Source organism: Talpa occidentalis, unplaced genomic scaffold, assembly GCF_014898055.3.
Source record: "Talpa occidentalis isolate TD23 unplaced genomic scaffold, MPIMG_talOcc4v2.1 talOcc4.11, whole genome shotgun sequence".
Taxonomy (NCBI): Eukaryota; Metazoa; Chordata; class Mammalia; order Eulipotyphla; family Talpidae; genus Talpa; species Talpa occidentalis.
The window spans coordinates 38,675,041-38,697,212 of NW_023601104.1; the positions used below are offsets into that span (position 1 = coordinate 38,675,041).

A 22,172-nucleotide genomic window follows, 5' to 3' on the forward strand; every position below is an offset into this window, starting at 1 on the left:
CCCCGCAAACCTGCCTATTCTAAATGGGTTCTGCCATCCGCCGCATCAACACAAAACACATGAGACTTTAATGGGAAGGATCTTTAATAAAACTAGGAAACAATACAGGTAAGGCAAAGAGTCTAGTTTCTAAATGAAGCACCCAAAGTTACCCGTCCCCTCGTGGGTAAAAGTCCATCCATATGGGATTGGCCCAGAACAAGGCCCCAAAGCCTGCCACAAGTCTAAAGCATCTTCCAGTGGGGACCCACAGAAAAGGGCCAGAAACAACCGGACAAGCCCGGAAGGAAAAGAGCAAAATCAACATCAAGATAAAAGCTGCCATTGTCACCTCCCCACGGGTCTCACCCACATCTGTGTCACCCAGTCCATGACCAAAAGACAAGCGCAGTTTCTTCACGTGTCTCTAGGCTCCATGCACCTCCTCCAGGTCTCCTTCTGGCTCCATCCTGCTTCCTTCCTCAGTCCCTTCTGCAGCTTCTCCTCTTCCTCCTCAGCTCCACCCTCCCTTGGGTGGGGCAGGGAACCTGGAACTTCCCCCTTTCCTGGGGACCACCCTGTTACAAAAGTAGTTGAGAATATGGAGTATTGGGGGGAAATATTTCTTTGAAATTCAAAGTTTGCTCTTAGGAATCATCACAAATTATACCTTCTACTCCAGAGTATTTGGTTTAATACAATATTGGTTTAATACAACACATATTTAGTTTAATACAATACATAATGAAAGGGAACTGCTAAGCAAATAAAATCTTTCCTGTTTCCTGCTGAAGAGTCACAGGCCTGGTGCAGTAAATAATGCAAAGTAAGTGTAAATAACAAGTTTGCTTCCTTAATAAGCATATCTAAAGGAGGTGACATTCTAACACAGTCAAACCGTTACAGGGCAGGGAGAGGGGCAGCCCAGAACCCGCAAACCTGCCCACTCTAAACAGGTTCCACCATCCGCTGCATCAACACAAAACATATGAGACTTTAATAGGAAGGAACTTCAATACAACCAGGAAACAACACAGGAAAGGCAAAAAATATAGCCTCTAAATCAAGCACCAAAAGTAATCCATCCCCTTGTGGGTAAAAGTCCACCCAAGCAGGACTGGCCCAGAGCAAGGCCCCAAAGCCTGTCACAAATCTAAAGCATCTTCCAGTGGGGACCCACAGAAAAGGATCAGAAACAACCAGACAAGTTTGAAGGGAAAAGAGCAAAATCAAAATCAAGACAAAAACCACCATTGTCACCTCCCCACAGGTCTCTCACCCACATCTGTGTCACCCAGTCCATGACCAAAAGGCAAGCGCAGTTTCTTCACATGTCTCTCAACTCCACGTGCCTCCCCCAGGGCTCCTTCTTGCTCTCCATTCTGCTTCCTTCCTTCCTCATTCTCCTCTGCAGCATCTTCTCTCGCTGCTCAGCTGCTCTCGCTGCTCAAGGCAGGAAACCTGGAACCTCCCCCTTTCCTGGGGACCACCCTGATACAAGACCACCAGCCAGGCTGATTGATTTCCAACCGACCAGCCCGATGACCTCCCAGGCCATCCTCAGATATCTATATTTTTCCCCCTTTTGTCAAGAACTTTTGTGCTCACTGACGGATGTTATCAATGTAAATGGTTATGTATAAAAGAGACCCTTTGTCTCTAGACCACTGCTCAGACCTTACGGGGCTACCCAGGTCTGAGACCTCATGCATGAGTAATAAAGCTACTCCTGACCGCACTATTCCTGAAGTACTGCTTATTCTTCCCTTGCCTGGGTAAAAGGCTAGAGTTTACTTCTGCAACAATAACATATTTAATACAATACTGGTTTAATACAATACATAACATATTTGGTTTAATACAATATTTCCTAATCTGAGTAAAACTGTCTCTTCAGGAAGGCATTTAATTAAGGGTGTTGTATAACTCATGGCACAACATCACATACCCAGTTCGAGAAACACAAACTTAAGACCATGGTTTCCCCTCAAGAGTCAACATAGCACATTATTTTTAATAATCCCTATGGGACAATTTATCACAAAAAAAAAATGACAAAACTCTCTAGGCAAGAAGTAAAAAGTCCCCTAGGGAAAGCAGGGAAAGTCACAGGGTCACATGAAGACATGCCTGAGAATTCTCACAGGGACTAACAGGAGTCATAAATAAGGACCACTGCATAGTTAACAACACACTGTAAAAAACAAGCCACTGGAATCTTAGAGCAATCAGGCAAGTGATTTCCAAGTGTGAGGGAAGGGAGATATGCTATGCATGGAGCACTCACACAGGGCTTCTCTGTTAAAGCCAGTGAAGGAGAGATTCTTTGTGACCTCCCTGTGGACTCTCTCCAGGATGACCTAGAAAAGCTTCAAGGTATACAGGAGATGTCGCCTCTGATGGGTATTGCTACTACTATACACCACAGGTGGGCCTATTCACCTATATATTCAATATGTTCAAGAGACTGAGAATCAAAGAATATTGGTTTCTCTTTTGGCTCCAGAAATAAATAAATAAATAAACAAACAAACAAATAAATAAATAACTTTTCAATGTTTAGATCACTATAGAACTCATGTTTTCCAAAATAAGTTCACTAAATGGTGCCAATATCATCCACAATCTCCCTCTTGACCAGAGATAGTATGACTTCTATAGTGACTTTGAATAAAACAGTATGGAACTAGTTCTATCCCACTCAGATTGAAACCAAGAAAAAATAGGAATTTTGGTTTTTATTTTCCTGTCAGCTCTACCCTTTTTGTCCATACCAGTACTCATCTGTATCTTCAGGAGAAGTAATATTTGAAAAAAAAAATTAAGGGTAAAATTAAATCAATGTGTGTGAGGAATAAGATCCTATGTAGGGAACTGCTTTTTCCAGTTATGTTGTAAATTCAATTACCATACTTCCCTACAGCTAACTCAGAGTTTTTCGTAGGGTGTATTTTTTAATGTCAAAAAGAATTGTCTGTAGCTCAAACAATGGAACTCAGTCTTGCACATTTTATTTTGAGTCAGTTTGTGAATCTGAGTTGAAGTAAATACAGCTGCTTACTAGGAGTAAACTGTCTGGATCATGCTTTCTCATCATGTTGAGAAGCGAGGTCTCTTGCTTAGAAAGACAGAGTTCCCAAAGTGGGGAACCAGTTTTTCGAGATGTTTCACCACTGTACTGACCTATGCATAATCATCTTAGTTTTAAAAATTAAAAGAATATAACCGCATCTCTCATTTTTCTTCACTTCTTCGTTTCTCAACTACAAGACTACAACATGCTTTAACATTCAATAGGAAGGTTATATTTGCTTCTAAATGAGTAGGCTCAGAATTCACTTTATGCATTTTTGATTTAGTGAGTCTGCAACAGCTCCAACATCATAAATATATTTATCTTATTTAACATGTCTTCACTGTATGTAAGAGGTTTTTCTACTTGATTATGTTCAATTAGTACTCTAAACACATGTACAGAATTTCTATCAAAAATTTTTTGATGAAATTTTCCTCCTCAGTAAAAAAAAAAAAAAAAGTTAAAAGTATCTGGTTGAAAATATTTGTGGAGATTGCAATATGTAAAGATGTCAATGTGTTCTCTGAGTTGTAGTTAATAATTAAAAACACCTTTTCTTTGGTAATGATGTTCTAAAAGGAATAGGACATTTTTTGGAATATGGGTAAATAGTTATTTTGAAACATCTTTGAACCTCTTATATTTGCTTGTTTTGAAAATAGGGACTAAAATCTTCTAAATCATGAATTTTAAGTGAAATTTGTAACAACAGTAAGAAAAGAGATTTTCTTAAAAGATTTAATTTTAAGAGATTAAAATCTTGATGATTTTAATTTTCTTCTCTAATATATCCCTTATGTTATATTTATTTTCAATGACATATTCTATATGTATATAAAGTATGATAAATTGCCATGTAAAATTAATCATCATGGTATGAATAGTAGTGACTTATTTAAGAGTAAATGATTAGATACCAACTTGTAAATAAGAAGTAGTATAATATGAACATCCTTAAATAGGAATTAGCAAGATATATAAAAATTTATTATCTGTATTTCCTTGTTGGTTCTTCTTGTATCTGAAAAAGTGATTTTAAAAATTTCCCTTAATGGAGAGAGAGAATTTAAAGCAATATCAAAATTCAAACCACTCAAATCTGTAAAAAATATGAGATTCAAATCTACTTTCAAAATAATGGTGTATGTATCCTCACATTTTGAAGTAAACAGCAGTAATTATCACATCTAAACAGCTTTTACTAGAAATTTTTTATATAAATCAAACCATTTTTGCCTCCATTTCAAGATTTCTTTATACAAAAAGATGAAATTTAACTGATTTTTCTATTTCCTCATAAAGGTCAAATAGCCTGGGATTGTACATTTAAAAAGAATAGATGTCAAAGGTTATTAAGAAAAAGGCAAGATTTATTCAAAACCTACGTTAGAATATTCAATTCATTTACCTGCATGAATCAAACTCCCTGCCTTAAGAAAAGTTTCAAGAAGACTCAGTTACTTATCATTATTTATCTGTCTTCTCTCCACAGTCTGAGGACCATGAATAAGTCAGGGATATCTACTGTGACACAGTTCATCTTGTTGGGCTTTCCTGGCCCCTGGAAAATGCAGATTATACTCTTCTCAATGATTTTTTTGGTTTATATCTTGACTTTGACTGGGAATGTGGCCATTATTTGTGCCGTGAGGTGGGACCACCGACTCCATACCCCTATGTACATGCTTCTGGCCAACTTCTCCTTCCTGGAGATCTGGTACGTGACCTGCACAGTTCCCAATATGTTGGTCAATTTTTTTTCCAAAACCAAGACCATATCTTTCTCTGGTTGCTTCATTCAGTTCTACTTCTTCTTTTCCTTGGGCACAACTGAATGTTTCTTCCTCTGTGTCATGGCTTATGATCGGTACCTGGCCATCTGCCATCCACTGCATTATCCCTCCATCATGACTAGTCAGTTCTGTGCCATTCTGGTGTCTCTTTGTTGGCTCTTTGGTTTCCTTGGACATTTAGTTTCTATTACCTTCATTTCTCAACTTCCCTTTTGTGGCCCCAACATCATTGACCACTTTCTATGTGATGTAGAACCACTGATGGCTCTGTCTTGTGCCCCCAACTCCATCATAGAAAATGCATTCCATTTTGTAACCTCTGTGTTCATTGTTCTCACTGGCCTGTACATCCTTGGCTCCTATGCCCTGGTCCTCAGAGCTGTGCTTAAAGTTCCTTCTTCAGCTGGGCGGCAAAAGGCCTTCTCTACCTGTGGATCCCACTTAGTCGTGGTTTCTCTGTTCTATGGAACCATAATAGTGATGTATGTAAGTCCCAAATCTGACAACTCAGTTGCTATGCATAAGATCATCACTCTGTTATATTCTGTAGTGACACCGGTCTTAAACCCTTTCATCTACAGCATACGCAACAAGGACATGAAATTTGCCCTTCGTCAGGTATTTTGTAGAATGAGAGTTATCTAAACCTCATGAATAGGTTTTGTGAAACCCAAAGACTCTTCCTTCAAGTGGAAGATAAATGACCCAAATGGTCTTGGCTTTGTTAAAAATCTTCATGCTCCTTTTGTACAAAGCAAAACTCATCATTTATTTCATCATATTTGGATATTCATTAAAGATTAGCTATTGCTGAAACTAGAAATTTCATAAATGTGTTTCCATGGGAAAAGATAGTCCCCTGACACAGAGTAAAAATGACTTAAAAATCTTAACATTTATTCAAGAAGGTTTTGACTTTCCTATTGTGCAATCTTTGCCCATGCAACTTTGTTGAGAGATATTAACCCCAATTGGTTTGCTAATATGGCAGTCTAACACTTTATTAAAAAAAATACATAATAAATAAAATGCCTGTTGTCTTAAATTTTTAGCAGAAATGCCCACATATCAATGTTGGATACACTTAGAGACTATGAAGTCAATTTCACAATTTTTAGCTCATCATCATCATCATCAAAAGCATACAAGGGGGAGGCTGGATTTTTGATTGAAGTTATGAATAAGAATATCTTTGGTGAATTGTTAGTATATAATTTTCATAAGGAAAATGAAGAGTATTAAGAGAGTTTAATCTGTTCCCTAGAGTTTAAGGGACATCTGCACTTTCCTAAATTCATATCTAGAAAAAATGCGTATTGTGAAACAGTGTCTGTGAGAACAGAACAGAAAGAGATGAGCTATAACAAGAGCAAACTGAATGTCCATCAATAATAGACAAAATACAGAATTCCACGCTGAGTCTAAGAGAGCTCTAAAAGAGAACCAACCTGGACCAACTTGAAAGAGGTTTCCATCCAGAAGTACTACTTGAAGAAGTAAAGCAATCCCATAAAGATTCAGGTGAAAGCTTCCTAATATCCCCAGGATATATATGTTCCTCCTAAGACATCTAGAATACACTAGGTCATATTCCAATAGGACTCTGATGTAAATGTTTTATGGATTGTCAGTTCTTTCCCAAGAATACAAGCCCCCTGAGGACAGAGCAGCATCTCCTTTTTTCACCCAGCATCAAGGATGATAACTGATTGACTCATAGTAAGCTTTTTGGGAAAGGAACAGTTTGTAGAATTGGATAAGTGAGTTAGTTCTTCAATCAGCTCTCACTAGCATTAAAGATATTTCAGTCACAAAACCACTAACTGATTGTTTACATTTTAGTAATATTTACAGAACTTACCAGTTTTTAAAGCTATATTTTATGTGTGTTTTTATTACCAAGCAATACAGACTTGTCATGAAATTTTTAGACAATACATAATAACACAAAGTTAAAGATAAAAGTTCCCTAGCACCCTAACACCCTAGCACCTCACAATTACACTTTCCACAAATAACGAGTTTTGTACTAGTCAATGTTTTGATGTATCCACAAACATGAAAATGCAAATACATAAAATTTTCCAACTTATTTAAACTGATTTTATTATAGAATATCATAGCTATTTTTTATTCTCTTAAAATTTTGTAACCTCCTATCCAGGTAAATACAAATAAACATACCTCATTTTTTTTTTCAGTTTAATATTGCCCCAGTGTATGAATGAACCATAACTTACTTAATTATTCCCCTATGGCTGGATATACATTGCTTTAAGGTATTTTGTCTCACAGTGGTTTTAAAAACTGTCTTTTTTAAAAAAGACAGTTCTAGGAAGGGTATTGCTAAATACAATAATAAATCTATCAAAAATCTTGTTATCATTCTATGTTAGACACACAGAAAAGTCTATGTACATGTGTGTTAATTTAAATGATACAAAATTTAGAAAGTTCTGTGTTCTTCTTCACCCAAGTAAAAAACATGAAATATTGGGCCTCCCTGGGGGCATGGGAGGTTAAGACGCAACCTATGAGGCAATTCAAAGCCACTGCAGCACAAGTTCGATCCCTGGCCAGACCTCTCCTGACTCACTCGCTGCTTCCCTCAGCAGTGTATTTCAGTCAATCTGCTTGTTATGTTCCCAGCTCTGTCTCTTGTGAATCCTCTCACCCCCACACCTCTGGCCTATACCCCAGTTCTTGTATCCATAAGTGAATAAATCTTTTTAAAAAACACATGAAATATTGCCATCATTTTAGAAACCTCCTGTGAGCCTCAACTACATCAGCCACACAATGCAATAAAGAAGTAAGAGAAAGAGCAGGATTTTGTTATAATCATTCCCTTGCTGTTTTTCAACTTTGCCACTTATGCATGTACCTCTAAATGAAATGTTAGAAGAAACTTCAAAGACCCACTGGTACCCAGAAAGACTGAAAAAAAAAAAAAAAGGCAAAAACCTCAGAATCAGCCTTACTGTCACCCTGGAAAATAGCCAAAGATTACCAGCAACCAAGTGAATGTTTCATCAAAAAGACAAAGAACTTTGTTTTACCGCAAGCCAGCAATGGCAGGCCTCAGTATATTACCCAAAGGAATTGTAAGCATAGCCCCCACAAAAACCTGCACACGGATATTTACAGCAACTTCATTCATAATTGCCAAAATCTAGAAGCTGCCAAGATGTCCCTTAGTAGGTGAATGAATAAATAAATGGTGGTACAGCCAGACAATGGAAAATTATTCAACACTAAAAAGAAATGAGCTACCCAGCCATGCAAAGACAAGGAGGAACCTAGATGCATACTACTAAGTGAAAGAAGCCGGTCTGAAAAAGTTACAAACTATGTAATACCTACTGTGACTTTCTGCAAAAGGAAAACTATAGAGACAATAAAAAGATGAATGCAGAGGACTTGGCGCAAAACCGCCCCCATGCTGGGGCATGTCTGCAAATTTTCCCAACATTCAAGCTACAGTTTACAGTTTACTACAGCCCCCTCAGGACACTGTTAGGCACACAGAGAGAAGGAAATGTTCAAGGTGTTCAAACCACAAGATAGTAAACCACAACACCCGAAGTGCTGGGGGTGGCAGTACCTTATCCCTTAGCTGATCAGCTCTCCCGGAGGTCCATCTACCTGCACCAGAAACTGCTGGGCCCAGCTCTTCCACCAGATCCGGGGTGCTGACCTGCCACACCTGTCCTGGCAAGGTTCTGGGAACAGAGGCCATCGTTCCCATCTGCTGAGGAAGTCCTGCCGCAACCCGCTGCTTCCACAGCTGGACACCAGGATTTACACCGAGAGCAAGGGGAGAAACAGGCAGAGCATAGAGGATTTTAGGGAAAGCAAGAATACTTTGTATGATATAAAGATAGATATATGTCATTATACATTTGCCTAAACCCATAGAATGGACAACACCAAGAGCGAACCCTAAAATAAACTATGAACATTGCTAGGTTTAAAAAAAATCTGCCATTCTGTGGGTGCATTATGGTGGCAATACCTGATGGGGGTATCCAAATATTACCTCAATTAAGAATGAATGAATGAATGAATGAATGAATGAATCTGCTTTTCTGGTGAGTGATGTTGACACTGGGGGCAGATAATATATGCACGCGGGCAGGAGGTATATGGAAAATCTAGGTACCTTCCTTTAGATTTTGTTGTAAATCTAAATTGCTCCTTAAAAATGAGTCTTTAAAAAAAAAAAAAGGGAAGCTTTCAGCTATCCCTCTGAAAATATAGACAGAAATTTACTCCCCAATAAAGAACTAAAAAGCTTAATAAAATATATAATGCACCAACACACGCATGACACCAAAGAAACAAGAAATTGTCACTGACAGACAACATGAAAGCAGATTACATCAGTTAAGTTTAACTTTTTTTTTAAAGATTTATTTGTTTATGCATACAAGAACTGGGGGACAGGCGAGATGTGGAGTGTGTGTGTGAGAGGATTCACTAGAGACCAAGTGGGAAGCAGAACAGGCAGACTGACTGAAATACACTGCTAAGGGCAGCAGCGGGAGAGACAGGAGAGGTCTGCTGTGCCATGTGGGTAGCTCCCTGGCCCACAGGGGATCAAACTGGTGCTGCATTGGCTGCGGATTGCTTCATAGTGCTGTGCTTAACCCATTGTGCCACCAGGGAGGCCCAGTTAAACTTTCAATTTCAAAATAAAACATCTTTCCACATCCTACAAGCCAAAGTGAAGAAAGAAAGCAAAATAAATGATAGTGTTCTAATTATAAAACTGAGACAATATAAATCAGAGAAGCAAAATTTTACATGGCATGATATTTTCAAAAAGAATTTATTGAATTAAGTTCCCCATTTTATTTTTTACTGTTTTTTTTACAACTTTCTTATACACTCTTTGGCAAAAAAAAAAATAGTACAACATATACATTAAGTATGGTGAGTATAATGAAAACTAAAAAATAAGCATCTAGTTATCCACTACCAAAGGCAAGAAATAGGGCATTCCAAGTACTTCAAACATCTCTTTGGTTTTTTATCACACCTATCATTCCCCCTAACTTTTTTTTTTAAATAATAAATTTTATTTTTATATTCCCCCATACAATTGCAAATGCCCCATTCTGACCCCAATCCCTCCCCTCCCGGGCCCCACACCCCCAAAAGTGTCTCTGGTTCATAGTTTTTTGTTGATTGATTTTGATTTTTACTTTCTTATAGTTATTCATTTTCCTGGTCCCTTATTTAAGTTTTCTAGATTCCTGCTATGAGTGAGACCATCCGCTATTTTTCTTTTTCTTTCTGGCTTATTTTGCTGAGCATGATTCCTTCCAGCGCCATCCATGTTGCTGCAAATTGCATGTGTTTATCTTTGTTGAATGCTGAGTAATATTCCATGGTATATATGTACCACATCTTCTTGATCCAGTCATCTATTTTTGGGCATTTGGGCTGTTTCCAAAGCTTAGTTATTGTAAATAGTGCTGCTATAAACATAGGGGTGCAGGTGTTCTTTGGAATTGATGTTTCTGTGTCCTTTGGGTAAATACCTAGGAGTGGGATTGCTGGATCATATGGAAGCTCTATGTTTAGTAGGTCCAGAAATCTCCACACAGCTCTCCATAGTGATTGGACCAGTTTGTACTCCCACCAACAGTGCAGAAGAGTTCCTTTTTCTCCACACCCTCGCCAACATTTGTTGTTGCTAGTTTTTTTAATATGTGCCATTCTCACTGGTGTGAGATGGTATCTCATGGTAGTTTTGATTTGCATTTCCCTGATGACAAGTGATGTTGAACATTTTTTCATATGTCTGTTGGCCATTTGCATTTCCTCTTCAGAGAAGTTTCTTTTTAGCTCTTCTGCCCATTTTTTGACTGGGTTATTTTCTTTGTTGTTGCTGAGTCTCATCAGCTCTTTACAGATTTTTGTGATCAGTCCTTTATCATTAGTGTTGGGTGCAAAAATGTTCTCCCAGTTGGTGGGGTTTCTCTTTGTTTTTGTTATTGTCTCTTTTGCTGTGCAAAAGCTCTTTAATTTGATGTAGTCCCAGCTGTTGATCTTTGCCTTCACTATCACTGCTTTGGGTGATGTGTCTGTAAAGATGTCTTTGATATGCAAATCACGTAGTGTTTCACCTATATTTCCTTCTATGTATTTTATGGTTTCAGGTCTTATGTCTAGTTCTTTAATCCATTTTGAGTTGATTTTTGTGTATGGTGTGAGGTAGTGGTCAAGCTTCATTCTTTTGCATGTAGCAACCCAGTTTTCCCAGCACCATTTATTGAACAAACTTTCTTTGCTCCAATGCATAGTCTTTGCTCCTTTGTCAAAGATTAGTTGACCATAAATCTGTGGGTTTATTTCTGGATTTTCTATTCGATTCCATTGGTCTGTATGTCTGTTCTTGTTCCAATACCATGCAGTTTTGATGATTATGGCTTTGTAGTATAGTTTGAAGTCTGGGAGTGTGATGCCTCCATTTCCTTCTTTTTTTTCAGTAGAGCTTTGGCTATTTGGGGTTTTTGGTGATTCCATATGAATTTCATCAATAATTGTTCTATTTCTTTGAAGAATGACATTGAAATTTTGATTGGAATAGCAATGAATCTGTATATTGCTTTTGATAAGATGGCCATTTTAATAATGTTTATTCTTCCAATCCATGAGCAGGGGATGTCTTTCCATTTCTTTGTGTCTTCTTCTATTTCTTTTAAAAGTGTTTTATAGTTTTCTTTGTATAGGTCCTTTACCTCTTTTGTTAGATTTATTCCCAAATATTTGATTTTTTTTGTTTCGATAATTAAAGGGATTTTTTTTTTGATTTCTTCTTCTTCAGATTTATTGTTTGTGTATAGGAAGGCTACTGACTTTTGCGTGTTGATTTTGTATCCTGCCACTTTACTGAATTGATTGATGAGTTGAATTAGTTTTTCTGTGGAGTTTTTGGGGTTCTCTATGTATATTATCATATCATCTGCAAATAGTGATAGTTTGACTTCTTCTTTTCCTATTTGGATTCCTTGGATGTCTTTCTCTTGTCTTATTGCTCTGGCTAGGACTTCCAGTATTATATTGAAAAGCAGTGGTGAGAGTGGACATCCTTGTCTTGTTCCAGATCTTAATGGAATTGCTTTCAGCTTTTCACCATTGAGGATGATACTGGCTGTTGGCTTGTCATATGATGTTGAGGTATGTTCCTTGTATCCCAAAAATTTCAAGGGCTTTTATCATGAATGGGTGTTGCACTTTGTCAAAAGCTTTCTCAGCATCTATTGATATTATCATATGGTTTTTATATTTCTTTTTGTTGATGTGTTGGATAACATTGATTGATTTTCGGATGTTAAACCATCCTTGTGTCCCTGGAATGAATCCTACTTGGTCGTGGTGAATTATCTTATGGATACATTGTTGGATTCTGATAGCTAAAATTTTATTGAGGATTTTTGCATCAGTGTTCATTAGGGAGATTGGCCTGTAGTTTTCCTTTTATGTGTTGTCCTTATTCGGTTTTGGTATTAGTGTAATGTTGGCTTCAAAGAACGTGTTTGGTATTGTCCCTTCCTTCTCAATTTTTTGGAAGAGTTTGTGAAGGATAGGCACTAATTCGTCTCTGAATGTTTGGTGCAAATCATTTGTAAATCCATCAGGTTCTGGGCTTTTGTTTTGGGGAAGGTTTTTGATTACCATTTCAATTTCGCTGCTTGTAATTGGTCTGTTTAGGTGTTCTAGTTCTTCTTTATCTGGCTTTGGGTGATTGTAGAGTTGTAGGAATTTGTCCATCTCCTCTAGATTGTTGAACTTGTTTCCATATAACTGTTCATAGTAGTTACTGATTATTCTTTTGATTTCTGCTGTGTCCATTGTGATTTCTCCTCTTTCATTGATGATCCTGTTTATTTGTGCTTTCTCCCTTTTTTCCTTTGTGAGCCTGGCTAGGGGTTTGTCTATTTTATTGATTTTTTCAAAGAACCAGCTCTTGGTTTCATTGATCTTTTGGATTGTTTTTTTAGTTTCAATTTCATTTATTTCTGCTTTGGTTTTTATTATTTCTTTTCTTCTACTGGTTTTGGGGTTTTTTTGTTGTTCTTTTTCTAGATCTCTGAGCTTCGAGATTAGGTTGTTTCTTTGAGTTCTTTCTTGTTTCTTGATGTGAGCTTCTATTGCTATATATTTTCCTCTTATTACTGATTTTGCTGTATCCCATACATTTAGGATATTGGTGTCCTCCTTGTCATTCAATTCAAAGAATTTTTTAATTTCTTCTTTGATCTCCTCGTTAGTCCAGTGGTCTTCCTGTAGTGTGGTTTTTAATCTCCATGAGGTAGGATAGTTCCTTGCCTTCTTTTTATGGTTTATTTCTAGTTTGATGCCTTCATGGTCAGAAAAGATGGTTGGTATGATTTCAATCTTGGTGTATCTGTTGATGTTTGTCTTGTGCCCCAGTATGTGATCGATGCTGGAGAATGATCCATGTGCGCTTGAGAAAAATGTGTACTCTGTTTTTTGGGGGGTTTAGTGTTCTATAGATATCTGTTAAGCCCAAATGCTCTAGGTCCTTATTTAGAGCTTTAGTTTCTTTACTTATTTTTTGTCTTGTTGATCTATCCATTGTTGATAGTGGTGTGTTGAAGTCTCCCACTACGTATGTGTTTTCTCTGATGTCTGTTTGTTTTCAGAGAGGACAACAGTTGTCTGATATATTTTGGTGCTCCTTCATTTGGTGAGTATATGTTAATGAGTGTTATTTCTTCTTGAAGTATTGTCCCCTTGATCATAATGTAGTGACCATTGGGGTCTCTTTTTATTTTTTTGAGTTTGAAGTCTGTTTTATCTGATATAAGTATAGCTGTTCCTGCTTTCTTTTTTGGCCCATTTGCTTGTAGGATTGTTTTCCATCCTTTAACTTTGAGCCTATTTTTATCTTTTGTAGCTAAATGTGTTTCCTGGAGACAGCAAAAGGTTGGGTTTTGTTTCTTAATCCAGGCTGCAACTCTGTGTCTTTTTATTGAACAGTTTAGTCCATTTACATTTAGAGTTAATATTGATATGTTAGCATCTGTATTTGCCATTGTGTTTGTCTTTCCTTTGATTTTATTTATTTATTCTTTTAATAACTTTTTTTTTTGGTCTTCTTCGTTGTTATTCGTCCCTCTGAGATTCTGGCTTTAGGATTCCTTGTAGTATTTTTTGGAGTGGGGGTTTAGTTGTAATGAAATTCCAGAGTTTCTCTTTGTCTGGGAAGGTCCTTATTCTTTCTTCATAGAGGAAGGAGAGCTTTGCGGGATAGAGTATTCTTGGTTGGTATCTGTTTTCTTGGAGTCTGTTGACTATGTCCTTCCACTCTCTCCTTGCCCGGAGTGTTTCTTCAGAGAAGTCTGATATCAGCCTGATTGGTTTTCCTTTGAATGTTATCTGTTTCTTCCCTCTTGTCAGCTTCATTATTTTTTCCTTGTCCTGGATTCTTGGGAGCTTTACTATTATGTGTCTTGCTGTGTTTTTCCTTTCGTCGTGGAAGTTTGGTGTTCTTGCTTCTTGTATATCAATTTTCAGCTCCTTCTTCGCATTTAGGAAGTTCTCTTCAATTATCTCCTGGAATATTTTCTCTGTTCCTACATCTCTCTCCTCTCCTTCTGGAATTCCTATAACTCTTATATTTCCTTTCCTCATGGAGTCAGATAGTTCCCGAAGTCTTTCTTCATTCTTTTTCCTTCGTACTTCTCTTTCCTTTTCTGTTTTGGTTCTTTTTATTTCTGTGTCTTCAAGAGTACTTATTCGTTCTTCCATTTCATCTATTCTGCTTTCATTGCTTTTCCCAGAGTTCTTTAGTTCCTCCATTAATTCTTTGATCTCTTGCATTTCTTTTACTTCCCTCTTTAGGGACTCAATTTCATTCTTCTGACCATAGTTTTCCCTCTTTAGGGACTCAATTTCCTTCTTCTGATCATTGTTTTCCTTTATGACTTCTGTCACTTTTTTAATCATGGTAATTTTAAATTCTCTTTCTGGAAGGCTCAGAAGTTCTTCCAAGTTACTGTCGTTGCAATCTGGAGGGTGGTTTTCTTTTTGTGGTGTGCTTCTTTCCTGAGGTGTTGTTAGGTTGCGTGTGGTTCTTCTACTCCCTACTGTCTGTTTTCTAATTTGTCGTATGCATTGGGACACTGTGTTGCTCGGACTGGCCAGCATCTTGGGTGAACTTCTCCGCTCCCCTCTGGCTCCTCCAGGAACCATCTCTGGCTTCTGGGGGAGCTTTCTGCTGGTTTTAGGCAGTCTTTACTGAAGAAATGCCCCTGTTCTAAAATGGCGAAGCGGGACGCAGTCCCTGTGCATCTGGTCTCAGGCACACTCTTCTGCGTGCCCGGTCTGCCCCGGACGTGGGTGCCTGCTCCCTCTGTGGGCTCAGACTGCTGGTCGGAAGGGGCCTGGCGTGCGCTAACTTCCCAGCTGGCCACTGGGTCCTCCAGAAGCCGTCTGCCGTTTTCAAGAAGTCTTTTCTTAAGAAATTTCCCTGTTCTATGGGGTGTTAGTGACTTTTTTTCTGGTCGCTAGGTGGCGCCAGAGATCTCTCCTATTGTCCTTGGGGGGCTGTTTTTCAACCCCCCCACCCCCGTGGGACAGGGAACAGAGCGAGAATGGTAGGGTAAACCTCAACAGCTTTGGGGTGCTGTGTCTGCCTTATGCCCCACCGTCGTGGAGAACCCACGCCCCGAATTTCGTGCCCCGGGTCTCAGTTCCAAAGCCCTCAGGTCCAGGACGCGGGCTGTAGCCCAGTTCAGTGGTGCGGGAATGGAGCCTTTTGCACCCCACTCCCGTGCCTGGGCGCCTGGTTCCTGCTTACTCAGTGAGGGACTTTCACCTCAGTGAGGGCCTCCGCACGTCTCCCCGCAAGCCTAGGTCGCAGGCGCGGGGACCTGGGCAGCCGCGATCCCGATCCGCGTTTACTTTTCAAGCGCGCCAAGCGCTGCTTTTCCACGCAAGCTTACCGGCAGCCTGGGCTGTGTGCAGGTCTCCTGGGGTCTTTGTTCTTCTCTAATGGCGCCCAGAGCCGTTCGCTCACCGCCGCGGCGAATCCTGCAGGGTTCTCCACAGCTCCCGTTCATGGGGTGTGGTGGCTGCAATAGTTCCTTTCCACTCACAGTCCCGCTTGCTGCGTAGTTTGTTATTGTTGGTCGTTTCAGTTTGTTGTTTTCCTCCTCTCTGCTGGTCGGAGAGTGCCGACTTTGTGGGTGGGGGAGGGGAGCAGGGTTCTGCGCTTTCCTCCCTTCTAGTCCTCTTTTATGGCAACTTTCTTCTTCGGGCAGTTTGCTGGAGTCTTCCGTTTATCTTCCATGTCCCAGTTCTCACTGGGACCTGCCGCTTTTCCTCCCTATTAACTTTTTTTTTTAATGGGAGATCTTACTCACAGCGTCTCCTCACCGCCATCATTCCCCCTAACTTTTATTGCTTATTTGCTACATGATTTTATTCACCCACTAAAACATAATTTAAATGTACCTGTTTTAAAACTTCACATAATTGGGCCTCCCTGGTGGCGCAGCGGTTGAGCGCTGGGTTGCGAAGCTGCCTGCAGCCTATACAGCGCCAGTTCCATCCCCGGCTGCTCCCCGGCCACTGGAGGAGGGTCCCACATGGCACGCAGATCTCTCCTGCTGCCCGCTGCTCCCCTCAGCAGTGTACTTCGGTTCTTCTGCCTGCTCTGCTCCCTGCTCTGGCTCTGGTGAATTCTCTCACCCTCCCGCGCTTCTGACTATACCCAGTGCATGTATAAACAAAACAAACAAACAAATAAAATAAATAAATAAATAAAAACATGCCTCTATAAAAAAATAAAATAAAATAAAACTTCACATAATTGAGTTCATATTTAATAAACTGTTATTTAATACATGTTTTAAATGTATTTTTAATAATTTAATAATTTAAACTATTTTTATTAATATTTCCTTTATATACAGTAGAATTCACTACTTAAATTCACTTTGAACAGCTTTTTTCTTACGTATTTTTGAAACTCTGTTATTAGATATATTCTACATTTGAAATTTTTATTTCTTCCTGAAGGAATAACAGCTTTTGATGATGCAATGTCCTTCTTTATGTTCCTCATTCTGAAATCTGCTTTGTCTCATATTAATAAAACAACTCAAAATTTCTTTTGATTAATGTTTGCATAGCATATCTTTTTCCAACATTTTAATTTATCTTGCATTTTTATTTGAAATGAATTTCCTTTAGGCAGCATATTGTTAATCTTCCCCCCCTTCCCCAATTCACAGCCTTGGTCTTTTAATTGATGTCTTTGACCATTTGTACTTAATCTCTTATATGATTGAATTAAATTTATCATTTTGCTAACTATGTTCTATTGATTCTATTTTTTGGTTCTTTTTTCTCACTTTTCTCACTTTTCAGAAATTCTTTTCTGAATTTGTTTTAACTCTATCGTTACCTCATTATTTATCTATCTTTTATTTCAATGAATACCTTAGAGTTTACAACATAAATCTTTAATCAGAGTCTAACTTAAAATAGTTCTATGGGGCCTCCCTGGTGGCCAAGGGGTTAAGCACCGCACTATGAAGCAATCCGCAGCCTCTGCAGCACGAGTTCGATCCCGGTGGGCCAGGGAGCAACCCACATGGCGCAGCAGATCTCTCTTGAATTGCCCACTGCTCCCATCAGCAGTGTATTTTATTCAGTCTGCCTGTTCTGTTCCCCACTCTGTCTCTGGAGAACCCTCTCACTGCCCCCCTACCCTGCATCTCTGGCCTGTACCCCAGCTCTTGTATGCATAAATAAATAAATCTTTAATAAATAAATAAATAAAATAATTCTATGCTACTTTATGTGTTGCATAAAGAATTTATATGAGTACTTTCCTAATCCCTCACTCTCATCCTTTGGGCTACTTTTTGTCATAGATTTTACTTTTACATATGCTGTAAACACACACAAAAAGCTACTATACATATTTCAGTTATTCTATTTCCAATGTTTCTCATTTTTTGTGTTTCATGTTTCTCTATCATATTCCTTGTGTTTCATGTTTCTATATCATATGCTATATCATTTCCTGACTGAAAAAATTAAACATTAATTATAGTGCAGATCTACTGGTGGTGAATTCTGTTTTATTTCTATAAGAAAGTATATAGTTCTTATTCATTATATTTCTTCAGTTTTATTGAGTTATGATTGACAAATAAAATGTGTGTGTTTTTAAATTATACAATATGTTGCTTCAAGTTATGCAGCATGATAATTTAATATATGTATACATTGTGAAACAATTACCACTTCGGGCATCACACTTCCCAATTTCAGACCATATTACGAAGCTTTAATAATCAAAACAGTATGGTACTGGCATAAAAATAGATACATAGGCCAATGGAACAAAATCCAGTGCCAAGACATACATTCTTACATGTACTATTTGACAAGGAAGTCAATAATACTCATGGAAATGGCACCAGGTATCACTGAAATCAAGTTCACTTATAACTTGCCCCAGTTACCATCAGTCAGATCATTACTATCATCTTTTCCTAGGAGTCGTATTTTCAAGATGTGGTTTAAGAGGACTCTAGGAAGAACCCCATTTTTTTTTTTGGTCAATTCTGACTTGTTTTGTTTTGTTTTGTTTTCATTTAAATTTTATTTTTATATTCCCCATACAATTACAACCCCCTTATTTTGACCCCAATCCCTCCTTTCCCCGCCCCCCACACTCCATAGAGTGTCTCTGGTTCATAGTTGTTTGTTGATTTTGATATTTTCTTTCTTATAGTTATTCTTTTTCCTGGTCCCTTATTTAAGTTTTCTAGATTCCTGCTAGAGTGAGACCATCCGGTATTTTTCTTTTTCTTTCTGGCTTATTTCGCTGAGCATGATCCCTTCCAGCTCCATCCATGTTACTGCAAACTGCATGTGTTTATCTTTTTTGAAGGCTGAGTTATATTCCATGGTGTATATGTACCACATCTTCTTGATCCAGTCATCTATTTTTGGGCATTTGGATTGTTTCCAGAGCTTAGCTATTGTAAATAGTGCTGCTACAAACATAGGGGTGCAGGTGCTCTTTGGAATTGATGTTTCTGTGTCCTTTGGGTAAATACCTAGGAGTGGAATTGCTGGATCAAATGGAAGCTCTATGTTTAGTAGGTCAAGAAATCTCCACACAGCTCTCCATAGTGGTTGGACCAGTTTGCACTCCCACCAACAGTGCAGGAGAGTTCCTTTTTCTTCACAACCTCACCAACATTTGTTGCTAGTTTTTTTAATATGTGCCATTTTCACTGGTGTAAGATGGTATCTCATGGTAGTTTTGATTTGCATTTCCCTGATTACAAGTGATGGTGAACATTTTTTCATATGCCTGTTGGCCATTTGCATTTCCTCTTCAGAGAAATTTCTTTTTAGCTCTTCTGCCCATTTTTTGACTGGATTATTTTCTTTGTTTTTGTTAAGTCTCATCAGCTCTTTGTAGATTTTTGTGATCAGTCCTTTATGGTTAGTGTTGTGTGCAAAAATGTTCTCCCAGTCGGTGGGGTTTCTCTTTGTTTTTGTTATTGTCTCTTTTGCTGTGCAGAAGCTCTTTAATTTGATGTAGTCCCAGCTGTTGATCTTTGCCTTCACTATCACTGCTTTGGGTGATGTGTCTGTAAAGATGTCTTTGATGTGCATATCATGGAGTGTTTCGCCTATATTTCCTTCTATGTATTTTATGGTTTCAGGTCTTATGTCTAGTTCTTTAATCCATTTTGAGTTGGTTTTTGTGCATGGTGTTAGGTAGTAGTCAAGCTTCATTCTTTTGCATGTAGCAACCCAGTTTTCCCAGCACCATTTATTGAACAAACTTTCTTTGCTCCAATGCATATTCTTTGCTCCTTTGTCAAAGATTAGTTGACCATAATTTTTTAGAAGAAAACAGACCAAATGATTTCTTAAAATTTCAAACTCACATTTGCATTGGTTTCCAATTCCCCACTCTTAGAGAGTGAGGTCAAAGTTGAAAGTGACGATTTGAGCAAAATAGTCAATTTAGAGACTTCTGTCATCTTGGCCTTTGTTCCACATCAAGTAAGCTCACTCCAAATCATGATCACATCACACAAGGAAGATCTTACTTAACACTAAAAAAAAGAAATCCGGAAAAAATTAATACATTTAATTTTAAAGTGGCCCAAAGAATATCATTTTCAGTTTATCTTTTTGAATTTAGTTCAAAAACCTCTTTAGTTTAAATGAAATATTTATTCACAAACACATCTTGTTTTCAGAATTAGAGTCATGGGCAAAACTTCCATTTATTTTGCTGATCCCCAATGGAATGTAATCCCTGCAAAAGAAAGTTTCCTGAAATTTCCCCTATTTCCACCTAGGTTCTCTGTTTCCTTAACACTAGCCACCCCTTAGGTGCTAATCTACTAAAACCTGAATGAGCTCCAAAGATTGGAGAGAGGATGCACACCAGGGAAAACTTGAGAAAGCCAGGGACCACAGGGGACAGACATGAGTTTAGAGAAATCCCTGAGAGGAAACACAAATTAAACACCACTTCATATGTTAAATATCTCAACAGACTCTTAGAAAACAAGACTTTGGAGCCTCCAGTAGTGAAGGTAGTCCAATGAACCTCAGATGACACACTCATCTGGAGTTTTCCTCATCAGAGCCAATGAGGAGGAGATGTCTGATGCTGAAGTTATGTTAAGCTACTCTATGCCCAAACCTCTCTCTAAGCCGAGCCAGGAAATCCATCATCATATGTAAAAGAAAGGACTAATTTTCCCCTTACAACCAGTACTTTGATATAGTACAGGGTCTTTTAGTTTGTAAAATCTGACCAGTCATTGTTACTCTGTAGACATTTCACTAGTGAATATAGGACACAAATTTACTGAGTAAGAAGTCATACATCCTTTCTGAGGCCCATCTGTAAAATGCACAGTTATAATAGATCATCTGTACCATGTTTTTGAGGTTTATGATTTATGATTATTAGGCACCACCTTTGTGAAAATAATCTCATTTTCCAGGAATAATCAGAATTCTCCTGTCCACCTATCTGAGAAGACAGTATACCAAGTAAGGGACATTTGGAAAGAGGCTATTTAAACAAGCTATTGCTCTTGAGGTAAGTAGACTGGTGAGTTGATTGGTTGGTTGATTTCTTGTATTGAAAGAGAGTATATGAATGATTTGGTCCCCTGGGATTGTAGCTCATATAATGATTTATGAACCACAAAACATGGGAAACAATGTGTTTATGGCATAAAATGGTTTATATTCAATTCTAATAACCCAATTATTCCCAGCACATTATATTAGAGGGCTCGGGGGGTGCTGTTATATAGAACTTTATAGAGTCAGTTTATTCCAACAATGGTTAAAATGAAAATTGACTACACCAACTTTTCCATTTAGCACCCCCATACTTTGATCATCCTATTACTTACCTACACTCTCACCAAAGGCTACTAGAAAATTGATGTTGCTGCTAATAAATTTCACAGGGCATGGTGGTAGAAAAGATAAATGAAGTTTCCAGTATAGTGGAGAGTGTCCTAACCTCTAATTCACATTAAGCAAGCATGGTCCCTTCTTCAGAGAGAAATACAGAAAGCATAGAACTCATGATGATTCTGGTTTTTCTTTTTTTTTTAAAGATTTATTTATTTATGCATACAAGAACTGGAGTACAGTCCAGAAGTGTGCGGGATGAGAGGATTCACCAGAGACAGAGTGGGGAACAGAACAGGCGGATTGACTAAAATATACTGCTGAGGGGAGCAGCAGGCGAGTCAGGAGAGGTCTTCTGCACCATGTGAGTCACCTCCCTAGCTGGGGATCGAACTCATGCTGCAGTGGCTGTGGTAGCTTCATAGTACTGTGTCTTAACCCCTTGAGCCACCAGGGAGGCCCAGATTCTGGTTTCTGGTTTAAATCTGTGAGCCTAGACTTAGTTCCTGTCAGGCAGCAGTGAGAGCTTGTTTTATGCTCTGTAAATGACAGTCTGGAAATTATCTAGTGAACACCTCAGGGCAGATTGCAAACAAATGTCTTGAATTTAGCATTGATTGAAAAACTGGACACCTGCAGAACTTTATTGTTTAAATCTCATTTTTTTATGCTTCCTTAAAAAATCACCAACAGGAACTAACAATATTAGAGTCCAAATCTTGGTTCCCAAGAATCATACAAGATCCTTCTTTCAAGAATTTTATTTGTCCTCTTTTGCCTTTCAAATTTCTTTCTCTTTAATTCCTGACAAAGTTACAACTGGTGACATCTGATATACATGACAAAGAATTGGAATTTAA

The 22,172-nt window shown here is 38.3% G+C and overlaps 1 protein-coding gene across 1 annotated transcript; it reads left to right on the forward strand.

The window, feature by feature from the left end:
* Nucleotides 1-4,551: 4,551 nt before the first annotated feature.
* LOC119238201 (olfactory receptor 11H7-like) lies at nt 4,552-5,493 on the forward strand. The gene has a single exon (XM_037501911.1). The coding sequence runs from the start codon at nt 4,558-4,560 to the stop codon at nt 5,491-5,493; it is 936 nt and encodes a 311-aa protein (XP_037357808.1). The 5' UTR covers nt 4,552-4,557.
* Nucleotides 5,494-22,172: the final 16,679 nt, after the last annotated feature.

Bases quoted from the DNA above. Each gene is read 5' to 3' on its own strand.
- LOC119238201 (XM_037501911.1), top strand. From the start codon at position 4,558: ATGAATAAGTCAGGGATATCTACTGTGACACAGTTCATCTTGTTGGGC.